The 21,263-nt window shown below is 41.5% G+C and overlaps 1 protein-coding gene across 2 annotated transcripts in view; it reads left to right on the forward strand.

Moving 5' to 3' along the window:
- LOC102792898 (cell adhesion molecule DSCAML1-like) overlaps nt 1-21,263 on the forward strand; it is a 54,603-nt gene that overhangs the window by 14,298 nt on the left and 19,042 nt on the right. For both annotated transcript variants that reach the window (XM_006802138.3, XM_006802137.3), the window contains exons 4-8: nt 17,740-17,886; nt 17,961-18,239; nt 19,287-19,562; nt 19,741-20,037; nt 20,527-20,799. In XM_006802138.3, the coding sequence (XP_006802201.2) occupies nt 17,740-17,886; nt 17,961-18,239; nt 19,287-19,562; nt 19,741-20,037; nt 20,527-20,799 (1,272 nt within the window). The remainder of the gene's footprint in view (nt 1-17,739; nt 17,887-17,960; nt 18,240-19,286; nt 19,563-19,740; nt 20,038-20,526; nt 20,800-21,263) is intronic.

Raw genomic sequence — 21,263 nt, forward strand, 5'->3', positions numbered from 1 at the left:
AAGCTAATGTCAGCTAGTGCCTTTAATTGTGTTTGACACCAAAGAAAATGAAAGACAGACATCTCTTTCCACATCGCACGACCGTTCCACACTTTCTCCTCATCAGATCTATTTTGGTCCACTCCCTGCTTGTCTTGCCACTATGTCCTTGAAGAACAGGGCCACAATTAGAGATACAGGATGTCAATAGGACTGTGCCCCTGCATTCATCTTCATTAACCTCATTAGTGTATGTGAGCGTGTGCGTGTGTGTGTGTGTGTGTGTGTGTGCGAGAAAAGATAAATGTTGAGATCTGTCTTTATGTGTTTTTCCAGTTTTTTTGTAGGTACATTTTTCTCATGATTTTGTTTGAGATGCGGGCCTAATTATTTTCTGCATGTAAAACCCCTTGCAATAACAATAAAGGGCAGAGGGAGGAGAGATGGAAAAGAAGAGCAAACCAAAGGAAGAGTAGCAAGGAGGGTAGTAGGGCAAGAACGGCCTCAGGTCCTGGCAGATGGCGTTTTATATTATATGTATGCAAAGCACACAGACTCTGTGTCACACATGTACATGCACCAAGGTTGCAGTAATTTGTCATTTTCAGACATTTCAGGGTACAGTACCTTTTTTTTATAATACTGTAGCATTTTTGTGTATTTAGAGTTATTTTTTTGTCCTCAGTTACCAATGTGACTGCTTTAATGGGCCACATTTTTCAGGGCTGTGACCAAATCACCCACTTTTTGTATTTCTTGCCATGCTTTTATTTTGGCATTCACTATTAACACTTACAGTGTGTAGGGAAAAATACTTTACTGCTTTTTACTTAGCTAAATTCAACAAAATTCTCATGAATGCTCATATTATACACACATCAGCCAGCCAGACATAAATGTTCTACTCGTATGCTTTCATATTTGTGCTCTCTTTCCCTTTCCTCAGTTCGGCTCTTAAGATTATGAGTTGTTGACGTCACGCTCGGTTTACATGTGACTTCTGATGATTCCTGAACATAAATATAGTAGATCTGCTTTGGGTATGCCAGCCCGCTGTGTCTATATTTGTGATTTCTATGTATGGGGTGTTTCTGTACTGTCATGAGGCTCCAGTGTGTAATTAGGGGTATATAGGTCAGTTGATGAGCAGTGAGTGTGAGGATCAGATGCTGAACATGATGAGCTGCTCACTGAACTCAGCATTCGTTTCACTACAACAGCAGCACACACAAACAGGGCAAACACTGGCAGCGTGGTTGCATTCAACCTTGACCCTCCAATCAGCAAAGTGACCTCGTCATCCTCACAGCCAATCAACATAGTCTGCACAACAGCTCATAATCTGAATATTGTTATTGCACTCTTACATGGGTGCACAATATGCAAACATACTCATGGACACATACAGCTGATACATGTGGTTATATAAACAGTCCAGTGTATTCATACTGATCTCCTACTCCTCACTAGATCATTTCAAACACTACAGAGTGATGCTTTTTCCCTGCTTGTCCAGCAAAGGACTGTCTGGATAGATTTAATGAAGATGTGAAAGTTAAAATAGATTTTATGATGGAAAGCTCCCGATGTGCACGTGAGTAGGTGACTACTTGTCACAGCAGGAGATGATGGTGAAATTTGAGGAAATAAAGCCACTGTGCAAAGACACACATAGTCAGACCCATTCATTGCACCATTTTCCTTTTCTGCTTGTTACAATTTAGGGTAATGAGAAGCAGGGGACAGATAAAAATCCTTTATGTTTTGCCACTTAGTAACACAATAATACGACTGTCAACAAATAATATTCAAACATCTGATTAGTACTAATCTTTATTCTGATCAGACCCACTTAAATGTATCTCTGAGAGCAAATACTCTGTTATCTGTTACTGATGAGAGAGGGCATTGTCTGATGGAAATGGTCTGCAAGCACCAAGTCAAAGCATTCAATCATTCAGTCCTATGTATTGTCATCTGGTGGGCTTTGGCTAACTGTCACAAAAGAAAAAGAAAAACTTTTTCTTATTTTCAGAAATGCATTTCAGCTCACAGCTCAGTGCTTATTTATGACTTTATCTTTTTTAAATGTAAATTGAGGTATTTTAGGCATAGTGATTCACTGATGTTCCCCACCTTCAAAGCAACATTTGTGGCACCACCGAACCAACAATGAATCTGATCACAGTTCCTTCCTGTACCTCTTCCTCGTCATTTGTCCCTATCTCAAAACAAAAGCACAGTATGAGTACATACATGAACAGACAGGCCTGTTTTCTTTACATTAGTGGATCAGACAACACAAACTGAACCAAGTCATAGACGAATCTGACTGATAGCATGTTTTGGTTTTTTTATATATATGGCAACAGTGTTGCTGTGATGTGCAAATCTGATATCATGACAGCCCTACATTGAATTAAAAAAAGAGTTTAAGTAGTTTATCTGCACTTCATATCTGTGCTTTTGCACAGAGGCATTGCTATGTGTAGACTCTGATCAGTAGCACAGTCACATATTGGTGTGAAGGTTGAGTTGATGACATAACACAACGCAGCCATGCCCTTTGAACCACAACAGGTTCTATTTTGTCAAACACACATGTTTCCCTTCTGGAGCATTTTGTGTGTGTGTGATTATATGTGTGCATGATTATGTATGTGTGTGTGTGTGTTTGTCCCCTTGCCTGTCCCACTTTCCCATCCAGCCAGGACAGGGGGGGTGGTTAAGAGGGGAGGGGTGCAGGCAGACTGACCTATTTCCCTTTCGCTTCCCCATCCCATACTATCCTTGTAGTTAAGCTTTGTGTGCGTGCGTGTCTGTGTGTGTGCCCACGCGTGTTTGTGACCCTCGTGAGACAATTGAGGTCTGCTAATCTGAGCAGTGATCTGAAGGAGGCGAGCTGGAGCAGAGACAGAGAGATGGAGGGTTTGTGGACGGGAATAAAGACAACAGTGGGACACAGAGAGGGTTCAGCTTGCCGATCGAGGCCGTCGGTCTAATCAGCAGAAAGCTAATGAGTGGGTCCGATGAATAGAGACTGGACCAGCAGATGGCTGTAGCCACATGGTGGTCCACAGAAGATGCCCAACCATGCCCCATCTAATCCACCTGCTACACTGTTTGGTCTTGTTTATGTATTTGCACAGTAATTTGATAAACATTTCCTTAAAACCTCAGGCCGAAAAGCACAAAATAGAATTACAGTGTATATATAAGATTAGAAAACCAGATTAATAAACTCCTGTCCTACACAGAGCAATATTTTCTGCTCTCATTCAGTCACACTCCAAACTCTCATTCTATCTTGTTCTACCCCCTCTTATATTTTAACAAAATAGCCGCAGTATATCATAAGTCAGGCACATTTTGTACTGTAACCTGTCATAACCTGTCAGTGTGTAAATGCTCAGTATCAGGCGCTAATGTAAAATTGGATTCTAACAGGAGTCACCAGGTGGCGAGGTCACTTACAGGCTACATTACAAATCAATCTTCGGCCCCCTCGGGTGCTGGACACCAGGAGGTTACATAGACTCAATAGTACACAGCTACACACACACATACACATACATCTACGCAAACAGCTAAAACATTGCAGCTGAATTGACTGGTTTGTAGGATAAGGTGATTCAAATACACATGGGAGTCTGATGATGCTGACAAGCACACTCCAGTCCACTTTGTCAATTAATATGCAGATTATTTATAAAACAGATCAATTAATTGTATTTTTTCTCTGAAATATGCTTGTTATAATTTCTGTAGGACAAAAGGAAAAATAAAAAACTAAGTATACAAAACGGTGAAAAAAAATAAAATAAAAACACACACATAGGGAATACCATTATATAACAATACTGTTGTATGTGTATAGATGGTTATACAGTTTTCCCTCTGTGTAATTAGAAAGTTAGTGTCATAAGGCTTCACACAGGTGCAGGAGAGAGGTGACAAAGGCAGAGGGACGTCATGGAGAGCAGCAGTGTGTTAGGACACCATGTCTGTAAATCTGTGCTTGTGTACTCAGAGCAGGAATACATTAATGGATACACTTGTCTGGGACACGGCAGACGCTTGTAAACACACTTTGACACACACACTTGCTTCTAGTAAGTACAACTGAACAAGCCTCTCTGCACACACAGACACACGCGCCCTTCAAAAGTAACACAATAAAGCCATTTTCAGATTTTGCATGTACCAGCCTGAATATGGCGTACTCATTAAACATTAACTTGGGATACATTAAGGCTGCGGTTTGCTCTGCTTTGTGACGCCTCGCCTGTTGTTGTGCTCGGGCCGTCTGAGTACATCAGGACGTTGTGTGATAGAGGAGGATGGGGAATACGTGGCATCCCCAGGGCTCTTGGAACATAACCCCCCCCAACCCTTGGGTGTCACATCATCCCTCTCTCACCTCTCCCTCATCTACCCCTGCCTCTGTCCCATGTGGTACACAGCAGGCAATAGGGAAGGGTTAATGGGGGACTAAATCATGCAGATGAAGCCTCCACCATGAGCATACACCTGCAAACGTGTGGCAGTATGTCCAAAACTCAGCAATGAGGTGCTGGAAAAACTGTCTAAAACTGACATAATCAACATGACAGGGTGGAAATGTATGTCTTTTCACTTGTTTGTGGTTTGTTCACCTCTGTCAGTTGGTCTTTCACTTTCTGTAGATATTTTTGCCCCTCTCATATTTGCCCCAGTGTGCTGAGAGCGACTGAGAGCCGGACAGGAACAGATGGGGTGCTGGCAGCCATCTTTTACTCAGTTAGGTTGAGCAGGCACGTGGGTGGGTGTGTTAATTAGCACAAACCAGTGAATGTGTATGCGTGTGTGTGTGCGTGAGTGTGAGCGCGTGCTGCAAGGGGCACAATAGACATAATTATCTCTGCTTGAGAAGCCCATTTGGGAGGGGATGGGGGGGGGTTGGAGGGATGGCATGGAGAGGCGGAGTTCAACAATGGCCCAACCACAGGCTTTGTGTGTACAGAGCAGAGGGCTGACAAGTGTCGGCTGTTATTGAGTATTTACACACTATTACACTCGCCTGCTCACGTGCACTTAACGCAGAAATGCACACACTCTGACGCTTCGGCCGTCGCTCTCGTTTGCTTTTTCGCCTCCTTGTCTCCATCAAAAACACACAGGCTCACACACAGCTATAGACACACACATGCAGCATGTTTATGTTTACAGTGCATCAGTGTATCAGTGTCACTCAGAGTAAGAGGGAATGATAGGAAAGCCCCTGCGAGCACATCAGTCTGACAGAAACCTGGACACTATGTAACCCTTCAAGCCAGGCTGTGAGAGTACAGAAACTGAGGGAGAGAGGAAGCGAGAGTTTAGGAAGTTTCTTCTTCATTGACAAATTACCAAGATTATTTTGCTCCATTTGCTTTCTTTTTTTTTTTTTTTAGTGTAAAGTCACATAAAGCAAACCAATAAAATGAAACAAAGCCAACCAGGCCAAATCTTACTGTTTTGAACTTTTCCAACAAGTGTGACTTGTCTTAAAATGCAGAAATCAGCTTTTAACTTATATTGTAATTGAATTATGGAGACATATCGGTCAAATGTAGTTGATATAGTGGGAGAATCAAAGTACCAAAATTGTAAACTTTTAATTTTCAGTAAATATCAATGGATACGCAGTAGCAAATAATGGCATCTAAACAGAATCTTAGTAGCTTAGTTACTAAAGTTGTCGCATTATAACTGAAGACAAAAAGCTAATATGAGAAGGAAAGAAGATCAATAAAAGTAGTTTATCTTCATTGATTTCAGGTCATATCCACAATCCTGAGCAATCATTCCAATCAGTCAGTATTATTATCGTTTCCATTATTATTGACACTTTTTGTGATATCAAGGCAAAGAACGGGTCCCCAGTGGCGTTGTAAGAGATAGCTGTTAATCTGCATTTCCGTCCACATCCACAGTCATTAAGGAAAGTGAAAGCAGGAAGGCTTGTGTCAAGGCTTAGAGTAAAAGAGTTGCAGGGTTTATGTGGCGTGGATTGGGTTAAGAAATAGGATTGGAAGCAAAGAGGTTTTACCCTTTTTTTCCTACTTCCTTGCACGCTTTTGTTTAGGCAGGCGAAAGCAGGATTAGAGCGAGGAGATTACAGCAGGATCTACTAAGAAATTGTATTTAAGGAAATGCTTATTTTCACAACCACTCACAGCAGAGACTAGAAGTTTGGTGTCCCTTTCTTTCTTCATTTCTGTGTTCTTGCTTTCATTATTAAAGGCAGTGATTTGTTTGCTAATCCTGGCTTTCTACAACGCAAAAACTTATAGCTTTTCAGTGTTGCCCCACTGTTTTATCCTGAAATGTTATCATATTTGATGTGTGGCATTGTAGTAAAAAAATATTTTTTTACATACACTCAAAATTCTGGTATCAATTTTCTACTTTTGTGAGTCTCTCTGTGTGAGTGAGAGGTTCTTTTCCTCATGTTTCTGTGAATGTGGTTTATCATTCACAGTCTCATGAGGAGGCATGATGAGGGACTGGATGGGATCCCCGGTGGACATCAAAGTGCCATGTTCCTACATGACCTCTCAATCAGACCTATTGATCCGCTTCACTATTAGCTATCCAAACACGCACAAAGGCCAGATCAACATCACAGACCCCGACTGATTGTAGCGTGAGTGATAGTGAAAAGCTCCTCTGAGGTTTTAATGTGACAGAAACGCCTCTCTGAGGAAGAGGTGGCTTGTTGCTTATAGATTTGTTAGCACATAGGAAATGTTCAATAATTCATTATTTTTGCAGTAGGTGAGTGGTTTGATCACTATAAAGTGAAACTCTGTTAAGACATCAGTCAATAACTGAGCATATACATACTACGGGGAAGAAACAAATAGCAGCCCTCATTTTCCAGAGTCAGCCTGACATCACAATGAATTTTTAGCATTGTGCTGGTAAATGGGTTGGTATCCGGCAAAAAGTGACAATGAGATGCAATGTTTTATGCTGCAGGGGAAATTCATACATTGAATATATATAAAGAGAGAGAGAGAGAGAGAGAGATACATATATATATATATATATATATATATATATATATATATATATATATATATATAGTACAGTATGCACTTGTGAATTTAAGAGGTATGTCACAAGAAGAGGAAGACAAGTGGTGTAAAACAAAACAAGAAACATTATCCATAATCAGGTTTATGAGTCCAAGTAGGTGATTTAGTGCCTGTGTCTGCATCTGGATCCAGGAAATTTTGAGAAAATTCCTTATTATTTCTATATATAGCATCACAGCGTAGTCCAGATCTGTATATCTTTCTGGACGCAGGGACTAATCCATGCACGGTGTGGGGGGAGAAATTTCATGTCTTCACACCTTTGCAGATATATGCAGTCACAGGCTGTTCTAGCTATTTTGAGCTAATTTGAAATGCTAACTATGAAGACTGACAGCAGAAGAGTGAGTGTACTTCTACTGTGTGTACACATTTGTCTTGTGTAGCGTTACTGTGAAGCTGGACTCTGTCATAGGGTTACAAATTCAGACTGACAGCCTTTGGACTCTTGAGCATTCGATGCAGACTCAAGGAGAAATTGCATCATAGAATTCACATTCAGCATTTGCACGTGCTGTAATGTAACTGTAGCTATACTGTACGCTAGACATGTTCTTTTCGGTTCAGTTTCATCTACACATAACTTTTTACATATTACAGTCTAGGGCTGGGCGATATGACCCAAAATTCATATCTCGATATTTTTTACCTGGACGGCGATATAAGATATATATCTCGATATTTTTTTTAAAGCCATAAAGTAAGAACAAAAAGAGAGTTCTTAGTCAAAGCTGTGTCCCAGATGTCACACAGGCACTTTTATTAACATAGAGCATAGATAGATGTACATAAAATTTACTCAAAAATAAATTATGAGCATTTATTAAATAATAATGCTCCATAAATAAAAGAAAACAATGTTGTTTTTGTGCATAACAAAAAGCTCACAATTGGGCAGTCAAAATGTAAACTAAAAGACGCAGAGCATAGTAACAAAGACAGATTTCACAGCTGCTCTGTTCCCAAGTTCTACTGTGTGACTGACAGCATTGACTTTGAAATCCTCTTCGTAACCACGTCTCTTAACAGGTGCTATTTATGGTCCTTATACACAGTAGGGTAATATTACGTTGAAGCACAGTACGTATCACTCCGCGAGGCTCCTCGGTAGCCGTAATGCTCTGACAATCCATCAAGCGGTGCAGCTCCGTAGCTTACCAAAGTCGTACTAAAACATTTTTTGACAGATTGCTGAGCGCTGTGTACCACATAAAATCGGTTCGCGGCCATCAAGCACAACCAGAATTCATACATAAGGCGCGCTGTCAACTTTTGAGAAAATGAAAGGATTTTAGGCTGTGCAGCGCCTCTGGGCTGCATGGCGTTAGCGTGGTTAGCTCGTTAGCGTGGTTAGCTAGCTAACACGTTGACGGCGTCCAGCCCCACGCACGGGGCGATGCGCAGTAACTCGTTAACGGAGATTTTCCGTGTCCATCTTGTCGCTTCCTGCAGGTGAAGCGATGGGGGAGGAGGGGGAGTTGTGTTCAGTGAAGGAGAGAGGCGAGGCCGAGTAATGTTGCGTAAAGACAAAAGTGAATGAAAGAGAGGCAAACTTGCGGCTCCACAAGTATAGTTATAACGTAACATAGACTATATCGATATAAAGGATATTGTCACATCTTATATCTCGTATAAAAATATATCGATATTTTTTAAAAACTCGATATATCGCCCACCTCTATTACAGTCACAAAGAAGGTCACAAAGAAGGTTGCTTACACTGTTTCAAAAACTTTAAAAACTGAATCTTTTATGCTGACAGAATAACCAAGTTAGTGGTTCTTTAAATCTGTGACTTCCACCTCTCAGATGGTGATCTCCATTCTTTAATTGCAGTAACAATGATGAAACTCGGGATATTTGATACTTTGGTTGTATCAGTCATGCCCCCCCACCCCCACCTCCTTTCTCTCTCCCTCTCTCTCCCTCATACTGGGCAGTGACACTCCTCTGCCACCAGCACTCTAATAGGGAGGGACCAGGCAGCTCACTCAGTGCTGCTAATGCAGCTCACTGCCCCAGGCCATGGGGCTAAGCTGGAGTACACTACATCTCATCTCATCTCTCTCTCTCTGTCTCACACACACACACACATATGATGGCAGGCACACACCATAAATCCAACATTGTCTCTTATCTGCAACTAAATCAAAACAAGGCGGAGGAGTGGAAAGCTTTTCATTGCCGGATGTTTACTTTTATACTGAGGTGCATTTTTTTGAAGACCAAAGTTACTTCAGTGTTTAAGCTTTAGTGCACAGAAAATGAGCTGTTCAATAGGAATTAATGGGACATCCAGTAAAGAGAAGGTGTTTGGACAATAGTGGCACGTGTCTCTACAATGCCATGCATTGGGATACGTGTGTGTGTGTGTGTGTGTGTGTGTGGTTTCTGTCTCCCGGGACTCTCATTATCACTGCTGTCCCAGATGTCACCAAGCACATGAAACACACGTCATGAATAATGGAGTCCTATTTCTACATCTCTCCCCATTTCTCTCCTATCCGCCCACTCTCTTTCCCCTGCATCCCTCGTTTCCTCTGATGCTTCCACTGATGCTTAATTTTCTCTATCTGAGATGGTCCATTTAGCTTTACGCTGCATTGTCGCCCTGTCTGGTTAGGGACGGCTTTATGGGGGGTAACATGGCACCTCTGCAGCGTTCTGTTGAGGTATATCTATGCAAACAATGTCTTTTGCATACAATTGGTTTCATGTCTGTCCCCGACGGTCCATTCAGTCTCTCGATACCCCCCCACAAACCCACACACACACACACTTCATCCCCTCCCCCAGTGTTTACTGTTTAAAGTCACACAGGGCAAATTGGGACAGAGCAGTCAGTGGAGCAGAAGAGACGTGGTCCCATCATGGTGGAAAACTGGACTCTGCTTTCTTTTCTACCTCATCCCTCTGTTTCCCTGCCTCTTCTTAGCCTCCATGTTTGCCTCTTCCTCACTTCTGTCCCCCCAACTTTATGTCATTCGTTACCCTCACGGTGAGTTGGTGTACAACATCACGCAGCGGCAAGGGGCAGGGCAGGGAAAACATGATTGAAAGATGAGGTAAGCAGTCACAATTGGTTAGGAAAGAGGAGAGCAGTTAGGATTAGACAGTGAAGCGTGGCTTTTTAATGAAAACATGACAGAACCGCGGCTCCCTCAATGCCCTGCAATCTCGACCCCTTTCCAGAAAATGAGCGAGTGACAAAGAAGCGAGTGAGAGAGAAAGAGAGAATCGAACGCTGACACACAGATATTGTTCGTGTGGCTTTAGTCCTATCTCGCACATTGACTCATGCTCTGTGTGTTGTTAACAAAGTCTCTCGCATTAAGGAGATGCAGTGGCTCCAGTTGCACAATTCGTTTTTACACCTCAGTTGTGCCAATAAAACCTGCTTTGAATATGAATTAAAAGGAGTTAAGAGGGTGCCATTCATAGATGTTAAGTAAGTGTGCAGCAGAATAAAAGCCAGGACAGTGTATATATTTAAATGGTTGACACCTGCTTCTACTTGGGCTTTTAATGTACACAGCATAGAAAAGGGAGAGAACAGAGGGAGGGTTGAGAGGGCTCCCGCTTTGAATACAGATGTAACACCCCCTTTTTTGCATAAAGGAGTGGAGAATACAGACGTGGGCTGTTATCTCCTTCTTAGTTTACCCAGCATCATGCCCTTTACTTCTACCCTTTTTCTTATCCTCTCTTTCTCGTTATTAAAATCAAGTCAATGACTCATCGATGGCCCTCTTCCACTTTAAAGCATTCCTCTAGTGCAAATCTGGTCTACTGCCATTCACAGGATCCACTGTGCTAATTTTAACACGTAGTTTATTATTTTTTGTGCCAGCAGGCTAATAGTTTTTGTCCTATTTTAAGCCTGGTAGGTGTTTCTTTGTGTGTGCACGTGCCTGTGTGTGTGTGTGTTTGCACACACACACAAATCCAGGCCTCGTGTGCCTGGATTTGTGAGCACCAAGCATATTCCAGCACTGCAGAGAATATCTCCGGAATATGTTGTGCTTTTTTTTTTCTTTTGTCTTCTTTCTGTGACAGTCACAAGTCTTTGATCTGCTCCTCCTCCCCTCCTCTGTCTTCTCACCTTCTTTCAAAATCTTCTCTGCAACTTGCCGTTAAGAGCACAGGTATAATGCAGAAATACAGAATGCAGTTTTTCTAAAGTGAGACTCAGAATGCTGTTTTTTTAGCAGCTCAAAATCATTTTGGTGTTTAACCTCCTAAAATCCGAACTCTTCCATGGCATGCATTTTTAAATTCTCTTTGATATTTGGGCATATTAGGACCTGATGAATGTAAAAACAAGGAATCACCAGATTTTTCTTTTTTTTTTTTCACCTGATTTTTGTTTCTAAGAAAAATGAGAGCCACATATGAGGATATTCGTTTTAAATTTCGATAAAACAGAGGCAGTACAATGTCCTTGTAAGTGGATATCAGGCCCTTGTAGAGCAAAATTTAGTATTTTGGTCTAGACAACCCAAAATGTGATGCCCACATATGTGGACGCCAGGTCTAGGAGGTTAAAGGATATAAAATCTATTTCAATTAGAAAAGACTAATAACGCTTTGACACTCAGGTGCAGATGCATTTTTGTGGGTCTGGAGCTCAAACACTTCTGTTACCATCTCCAATCAAAATATTATCAAGGTTAATTTCTTTACACTGTAATTAAATACTTTGAAAAACCTGGATTTTAGTGTCATAACTTAAAACCTCCAAGCCATTGTGAAGAATTATGTTTTAACTGTAAAAGATACTGCTAAATGTGGCATACTGTACTATACATATACTTAATAGATACTGACAGGAATATTAACTAGCAGTAAGCTGTTATTTTACAATGTCCCTACTGTATTCTACACTAACAGTTTCTTACATTCACATATAACTGAACGTCCTCACCCCTGTGCCTCCTGAGACCCACGTTTTCATATGGGGACATTTTACATTCTGGGTTTTCTGTACTTTACACTTTATTCTGCTCAATAGTGCAGATGCCATCTTTAACAAAGTGTTAAAAATGGCATCTGTATCGTTTATGCTACAAAATAAACCCACTGTCAGGTTTATTATTTATAGTTTTATATATTCTAATTATTTTTAAAGTCAGATTAGTTTCAGGTAGCATCCAGCGTGGATTTACTAGTTTTTTTCAGTTCAGCTTTAATTCACTATTCAAAAAATAACTTTGATTGATGATGATTCTTTTTTATTTATTTATTTTTATGTATTTTTACACCTTAGGTTTACTCACTTTTTTGAGATGTAAAAGTACCAGAGCTCAAGTCTCAGGTGTAGTTATTTTTTTTTGACTGTGTGTTTATTGAGTTTTAAACTTTACACTGACACCAAAATTAAACAAACAAACAAATAACCAAAACAACAACAACAACAACAAAAAAAAAAGGGGAAAAAACCCCCAACAACAACAACATAGCAGAACGAAAAAAAACAGACAAAACAAAACAAAGAGACAGGCAACCCGGCTCATGAATACAAAGAAATAAGTGGAAAATCCAGACATTTTGATTATGAGATACGATTAACAATACATATATGTAAAATAGCAGTGATCTGCTTGCATTATACCAAGGCCCGTGAGAAAATAGCAGAAATATCCAAACCGACATACACCATAAATGGGTCCCATATTTTATGAAACTTTTTGTCCCTACTATGTAGCTTGCATGTTAGGAAATCTAGTGACACATATTCCAATACCGTCCGAGGCCATTGAGTCTTAGATGGGGCCGTGTCCGTGATCCAGTTCAAGAGGACACATTTCCTTGCACAGAATGTTAACAGTGCATAGAGCTGCTTTCCAAACGTCCCCCTAATTTTGTCGTTTGCCACTCCAAGTAGCATACACAGTGGATTGCATTCAGTGTCAGTGGTGAAGATCTTATCCAGTTCACACTTTATGAGGAACCAGAATTGTTGTATTTTCCGGCAGGACCATAGACAGTGCGTGAGGTTGCCCACCTCTATTTTACATTTAGGGCACAGCGGGTCCTTATTTATTTAATCAATCGATCCCCCGACTTCCTGATATTCTTTCGGAATAACAAACTGTCAACACTTTGTGGTAAATTATTAAATTATTAAAATGTTTAATAGTTTAATGCTTCTGATTTTAAAAAGTATTGTACAGTATTTTAAAAACAAATTATACATTCAGTCACAAATTTTCCTGCATTTTTACAACAGTTTGTTACAATGAATCAATTTACATTAAAAGCCTCAGGTAAATATTAAATATCAGTGTTGTGACAAGTGAAATGTGCAGAGAAACGACAGTCCCAATTTTGTTTGAAAGCCTCTGTGTAGAGAGAGGGACTGTAATGTTGTGATTGTTTGAAGGAATCTAAAACCTTTGACCTTCTTCGTGTGCTACCTTACACTCGTCATAATGCGCAGTAACCTTCATTTAACTGGGGAAGCCCTTAGAAACAAGCATCTACTGCCTTTGACCATCAGCAGGGTTGAGTAAGATGAAGAATCCAGGGGATTGTAGTGATCCACCAGGAGGAAAACAGGAATCAGAGTTCGATAGCTCATTAGCCTTTTCCAAACTCATTAGATATGGGGTCCATATTGGAAGTCCCATGGGAGCAAAGGTGTTTTACTCAGAACTGTCAGTGTTTTGTTTTTTGTCTTCTTGTCATGTACACTGGAAAATCTGAGCAGGTTAGTATCATAAGAAAATTCTTGCTTAGGTGCCTTTAAGTAGACTGACTGGTCTAATATAGGATATTGTGGAAATTTGCACCTCTAAACATGTAGGTCGGATTCCCTGTTGGGAATAGTGCTGAATAAACTGTTCATGAATGAAGTTCCAAATATTTTATTAGTTAGTTAAAGGAGGTGACAAATTGTTAGTTATTTTCATGATTTTGAGGTGCAGAACTGGATTAAATGATCTCTGAAACCAGCAAACCTCCAACTGAGGCTTAGGAAATCGGGAAGCTATAACACGGTGCATTGTGTTGTATGTTTTTGTAAAGTATTTTTGATTGGATACAAAGCTACTTGCATGTGAAAAGCTATATTTAGCCACTTCAAACTGATCCTACTTTTCTTTATTGATTTAAGCGACTTCAACAGCCAGTTTGCCGTCGCGATTTTTGCATTCACACAACACCTAGGGTATCAACATTTGGTCCTTGATGATTGTAAACACGCTGAGCTTTAATAATTGCTAAAAGTACACCAAAATTGTAACAGGATGCCAGTGAGAAGACCCTAGCAACAGGGAGAGGATGAAGAAAGCGTGAGAGTGGGAGGGAGGGGGAAAGATGCAGAACATCAATAAATAATGGCCCCACTGAGGAGGTGGAAATATGGGCCTCGTTATCTTTGCGCCGACGCCTTCATTTGCATGTGAGAAAATGAGGCTGCTACTAACTCGCACACATGGTGCGCACACATACACACTGCTGGACTCGCATGAGCTACAGTATACATCCTATTTATAGACTATTTCTTGCTTTTATTTTTTCCTATTCTCTCACACATTTACACTTCTATTAATTCCCCTTTCCTTCCTTCTCTTTGGAATTTGTCAGAGCAGCAGCTCTGGACTGTGTGACTGTGAGGCTGCCGGCATTTTGTTGGTTTAAAAAATAAAGTGAAAGCACACCTTTATCACAGGCTTGGTAGGAACTTTAACTTTACTAATGCCCCGTTTAACATTGCAGAGCATACAGCTGGAGTATACACCGCTACAAAGCCTGGTGAAACACCATTAAGTGATTGGGTAAAGCAGGTGGCTTTTGCAGTGCCTTGCTCATGAGTAACTGGGCTCTCTTATAGACTTAGAATAGCAGACTTAACCTTAGTTTATCTCTATGTGCCAACATTTACATAAAAAAGGGGAAAAAGAGCAAATCCAATTTAGTTTATTTTAAAAATTTCATCAAAACTAAAAAATGTACACTCCTGATTAAACTGTTAAATTATCTACACTATATACAGTTTTTTTCTGTCAGAAATAAAAATCCCTTTCCCGTACTTGTAGCTGCAGAAGGAGATAAAAATAGTTCCCCTCTGGACCTCATCTGCATCTGGGCATCACCCTGTTTTTGCCCGTGAATGCATCTCATTGAGAGTGACCAAACTCATACAGGATCTAACAATGTCACAATCCTCTAGGCCATGCAGCTTCTTTCAAAGCGCTTCTTCTCGGGTGAAAGGACTCTTTAAAGAATCATTTATACATGATACAAAATTATTTAACCTTTTAAATGGTTCTTTCAGAGCATTTCTGAGGATCTGTAAGTGCCTCGCTCTGTTTCTTTTTTTAAATTTTACAGCCGTTTTGGTTAGATGTTAAACAGGTTGGTATTTATATATTGCTTTGTAGTCTTACTAAGCAGTCACATTGCCTTTTTTGTTGATCAGTGTTTTAAAATCAAATGCTAAGGTAATAAAACATTTCAAAATGCAAATCTTGAGCTGTGTAAGTGCTGGGTTATCCCTGGATTATGCTTTAGCAGGAAATCTACACAGTAACTTACAACAAAACCAGAAGCTCCTACAAAACGCTATGCTGTAACCTTCCACATAACCTGAGATGCACTTCCAGAGAAATGTAAATACACGTTGGTTCGACGCCCGAAAAGGCTTGAATGGCATGCAAGGGTTAGAAAGGGGTTTGTGGTGATGTCGGAGGTTAGGACGTAGATTTCCCAGAATAGTCTAAATCTGACTTTAGAATCTTTATTTTGCGGTTTATCTCAAGAGTTAACAATTTTCCAACTTAAGTTTTATGTCCTGCACTTGTGTTTTTGCATCTTTCTTCCAGATTAAGTACATACATACATGTGCACGGCTCTGACTTCCTTTATGCTTAGTATACATGGACAAGTTGAAACTAAAGACAAAATATAGCTTCGAGTCTGACAAATCCAATCCATCATCTTCAAGCTCTGTAAGGGTCTGTGTAACATGAAGGAGAACGAAAAAGAAATCTGCAACAGAAACTACTGTACTGTTTTTATATTCAGAATGCCTGTACAGTATGCATGCATTTCTGCGTGTTCTCCTGAAGCAGTGTGTGTGTGTGTGTGTGTGTGTGTGTGTGTGTGTGTGAGTGTGAGAGAGAAAGATGTACAGTTCTGTTTCTCATTGTCTAGTCAAGTCAGCATGAATAAAAGCTGAGGGAGCACAGTGATTTCGGATTTAGTAATTAATATTTTACTCTGTCTGCCACTCTGCTTAGAAACTCAGAGCAACAAAAAAAAAGAAAACAGCGAGAAAGCGAGAGAGCAAGAGGAAAAGGGTGAGACTGATGACTGATGAGGGTTCACACAAAGACATGAAGTGAGTCAACCAACGATAGACTGATTCTATGAACAAACCACTCAGTTGTGATGGCTGGATAGTGAGAGGACTAATGTGATGTGTATTGTGTAATAAGTGTTGTTTAAGAGGCTGCAGATGGGATGAATTCAGTTCACTGCTGCAGACAGGGACAGAAAGAATGGCTTTGACAGATCCTGCTGACTCTCTCTCTCTCTGTTTCTCTCTCCCTGCCTATGTCAGAGTGTTGTGACAGGCTAGTCGTTGGTGTTGTGGGAGTAGCAGTCTTAAAGTGCTCATTATCCTGTAAGGCTTCATTCTAAGGGGGCAAACAAAGGCTGCTGTGAAATTGCAGCCTGTGCCTCCTCCTGGGTCATACAGTATATTCGATGCAAACACATTCACAGTCCATAACTACTACCTTCCGTATACCTGCTCAACCCTCTGAAAGACCCTGATAAACACAGACTCTGTAGTTTAAATATTGATGCTGGTGAATGTGAAAGCAGCCAGTCCAGTTGTTGCCCCGTGGTTGGATGCTAAAAGGCACAATTGATAATTAATGCTTACAAACCTAAAGAAATCTTATTGTAATGACCGTCACACTTAAGGTAAACTATGAGATTATTTGTGCTGTGAGGACATAGTACAGCTTTGTTAATGTGAGGTTTGTGGACTTTATCAGGAAATGTAAGATAGCTTACCTTTATGCAAAGAAACAATGTGCTGTATAAATTACGCAAGAATATCTTGGTAAAGGGAGTCATTGCAAACTGATGTCTGCCTTCCCTATACACAGCTTGAAGACTTTGTAATGCTGACATAACTGTTCTTTGAGTAGCATAAAACAAATGCTAAGAAAGAGAAGACACAGAGGCACACTTGATCTTTGGCCTTGCTGTTTTCTTATCATGCATAAAAGGAAGAACATTTAAAGAGTTTTGTGATGGTAGTTAGTGTGATGTGCAAGAGTTATAAGCTGTGTGTGGAGGGAGACAGTAAATCTGTCTCTCCTCTGTCTGTGGGTGGTGTAAGTGACCGCTGGGTGTCCTCCAGGTCTTGAAAGAGTGCCAGGCTTTGGGAAGCAGCATTATTAGGCAGGTAGTGCCAACTGTTCAGGCAGCTGTTTGTTCTAAGAACAATATGGTTTTGCAGTATGCACTATGTATTTGAACAAGAGTGATCATCACAAAAGTGTGGGAACAGGAGGGAGTGAAAAGTTTTTTACACACGAGGTCTTCAGAGTGATGTTTTACCTGTTGTCACTTCTCCTTGGAGAAGATTAATGTTGATCTTTTCTTAATGTGTCTTCCTCAGGTAACAGGTTCTCGCTGACCTCCTTTGGGGCTCTTTACATCTCCGATGTTCAAAAAGAGGATGCTCTCTCTACATACCGGTGCATCACCAAGCATAAATACAGTGGCGAGACACGGCAAAGCAATGGAGCCAGGCTCTCTGTAATGGGTGAGTAACTGGTGTGTGAACTTACCTTTTTCTCTTTGTCTTGACAAAAATGTAACACCATGTCTGCATTCCAGACCCCAACGAGTCTGCACCCACCATCCTGGACAGTTTCCAAGCAGGGGAGGTCTACGCAGGCCATAGCATTGAGCTCCCCTGCATAGCGGGAGGATACCCAAGCCCTACTGTGCGCTGGCTGAAAGATGGTCGCCCACTGCCCTCAGATGCCCGCTGGACGCGGCGATTGACAGGGCTGACCATCAGTGACCTGAGGCAAGAAGACAGCGGCAGCTATGCATGCGAGGTCACCAACAGTTTTGGCTCAAAGGAGGTGTCTGGACAGCTTCACGTGATAGGTGTGTGAGGCTCATTACACACAGATACGCACACACGCTTACACACATTTGCAAAATATCTGGCAGACTGGCTCGTTGTCTTGTCAGTGAATCAGCCTTGCAGACAGACATAGTTGTAAGCACCTTTAAGTGTTTGGTTTGGGGCACACATGTAAGTCCAAGCTAAAGTGTGTCTGTTACAAACATATGTGTGAGCTGTAGGATGTCCCATCATATCAGACCTCAAAAGGAGAGACAGGGCGGTAATTCGCTCAGGCTGATTCCATATCACAGCTGCCAGCACCATTTACCATCAGAAAAGAAGAAGAGTGAGGAAGACAGAGATAAAGACGAGGGGTCATGCGGGGGGCGGTCGGACACCCAGACAGTGCTGGAATGACATTATTTACAATGTAATAACGAGATAATAAGAAAGGCTGAGCTAAAGTGTGTAAAGTATACAAAGAAACAAAGGGAGTGAGGCGAGATAGAGCGAGAGAATAGAGAGGCGGTAGGCTTTGCCAGTGGGCACATCATGGCAGCACAGTCTGTGACTCTGACAGGGTGAGTAGGGGGGGGGTTGGGAGGCACAGTGATGCCCCCCAGCATACACCACCAGCTGCCTTATTGCTCACTGACATTTGCGTACACACACACACACATACACACATGTAGACACGCGTTCTCGCTGACACACAGGCACACTCACACACACAAGTGGACAGAGATGTGAAGCGATATCTCCAGCTGCTTTTTTAATGAGTGCGTCCAACTGATTGAGTCACCACTGCTGATTGTACTCGCTCTCTTTCTCCCCATCTCTGTGAATGAAAACGCCTACTGTAAGCACCATGTGTCACGTTTTGAATCCAGTTTAATGATTTTAGAGTGATGCAGGAAAGGCAAAAGACACAAAAAACACCTTTTGAAGTAAGATAATATAATTAGTAAATAAAAAGGTAAGTTAGCAGGCTACAAATCACATTGATGCCTTTTGATTAATATAGCAGATATACTATTAAAGTGATCCACATTTTTGCTTTATGAACTCCTGTGGTCTTCTCTCAGATCCACTACGAGTGACCTTGTCCCCTAAGAATCTGAAAACGGGCATCAGCAGCACACTGTTCTTCACCTGCACTGTGGAAGGCTCTCCAGAATACACCATCACCTGGTACAGGAACACAGAGCCAATTGTCCCAGACGAGCACATCTCCATCCAAGGACAACACAATGACACCCTGCAGATCACTGCAGCACAGAAGCTTCACTCTGGGGCCTACCAGTGCTTTGCTTCCCGAAAGGGCCACACTGCTCAGGACTTCTCTATTATTCTGCTAGAGGGTACGTGGACAGTGACTTAAATAAGTGCAGGTATTAGGCGCCATAGTCTTTGTGTTCAAAGCTAATATGTTTGCTGTGGGCTTTGCAACTTCTCAAGTATTCTGCTTTTCTGTCAGAACTTCTCACTTCTCTTTTCTATTTATGTCCTTCTGTTTCCTCTCTCCCCCTGTCCTCTCAGATGGTACTCCTCGTATTGTGTCTTCCTTCAGCGAGCGGGTGGTAAACCCCGGCGAGCCTTTCTCCCTTATGTGTGCGGCCAAAGGAGCCCCACCCCCTTCTATCACGTGGACACTGGACGATGAACCTGTGGTTAGAGATTCAACCTACAAGACCAGCCAGTACACCCTGTCGGATGGCCTGACTGTATCGCACGTCAACGTCAGCAGTCCACTTATTCCAGACGGAGGAGTGTATCGTTGCGTCGCACGCAACTCGGCCGGTAGCGCCGAGTACCAAGCGCGCATAAACGTAAGAGGTGCCTGTCTGCTTTTCAATATAAATGCACTCTACACCTGAATCTATACAAACATACTAGTGAGAGGCATTGCACACATCTATCTATCTATCTATCTATCTATCTATCTATCTATCTATCTATCTATCTATCTATCTATCTATCTATCTATCTATCGATCTATCATCTATCTATCGATCTATCTATCGATCTATCTATCAATCTATCTATCTATACACACAATACACTGAGTGAATATGTGATTAGGCTAAAATCAACAAATATCCTCTATCAGATTTTAGTAAAGGGGGCACAACTAACCTCCCTTTCCACCTGTCAACTGGCCCCAATCACTCTATCCCTCAACCTTTATCTCTTCCCTTCCTGTCTCCGTGGCTGCCCTCTATATTCTGCCATGACCTCCCTCACCTCATCTCCCCCTTTCTCCAACCTCTGTGTTTCTCTCTGTCTCCTCCCTCCATCCCCTCCCTCTCTTCCCCGTGTCTCCAGGTCCACCTCGAATTAGACCCATGCGAGACATCACCGCAGTGGCGGGCAGAAATACCTATATAACGTGTCGTGTGATTGGGTACCCGTATTACTCCATTAAGTGGCTGAAGGACGGCATGCAGCTGCCTGATAATCATCGTCAAGTGGTGTTTGAGAACGGCACACTGAGGCTCACAGACGTGCAGAAGGGCGCAGACGAGGGGACCTACTTGTGTAGCGTTTTGATCCAGCCCCAGGTGTCAATCAACCAGACTGTCCACGTCACTGTCAAAGGTAAAGCTGAAGAGGAGTACGGATGCACTGGGCAGTGTTTTTGGTAAATTTATACCTATTTTATGAACCCAATTTATAGAATTAGGCTGCAGTAGAGATAAAGTGACACATCAGTTGACAGGGAGATATTGCATCTTCACGCTTTTCCCAAATCTATTTCAACTAGAGGTAATGCTCCATGCATACCCAAAATTCAAATTCACTTAAAAAAGTAGTGAAAAAAAATCTTAAGAAATCAATCACCAATACTAATACTACTTTGGTTTTCAAACTGCTTCCTTTAGCTTAAAAAAAGATGAAAAAAAGCGATGCAAGTAAAATTTCTTGATGAAGAGCAGCTAGTCTCTGCTACTTGGGGGACACCAGTGTACAAAGCTGTCAAGTGCAACTTTAGTAATGCCGTTGAATGCAGATGAATGGTGTTTTGGGGGTAGATTTATGTTTGTCGTGCGTATTTCATTTAG

This window comes from Neolamprologus brichardi, chromosome 10 (assembly GCF_056152115.1).
Source record: "Neolamprologus brichardi isolate AB-2024 chromosome 10, ASM5615211v1, whole genome shotgun sequence".
Classification (NCBI taxonomy): domain Eukaryota; kingdom Metazoa; phylum Chordata; class Actinopteri; order Cichliformes; family Cichlidae; genus Neolamprologus; species Neolamprologus brichardi.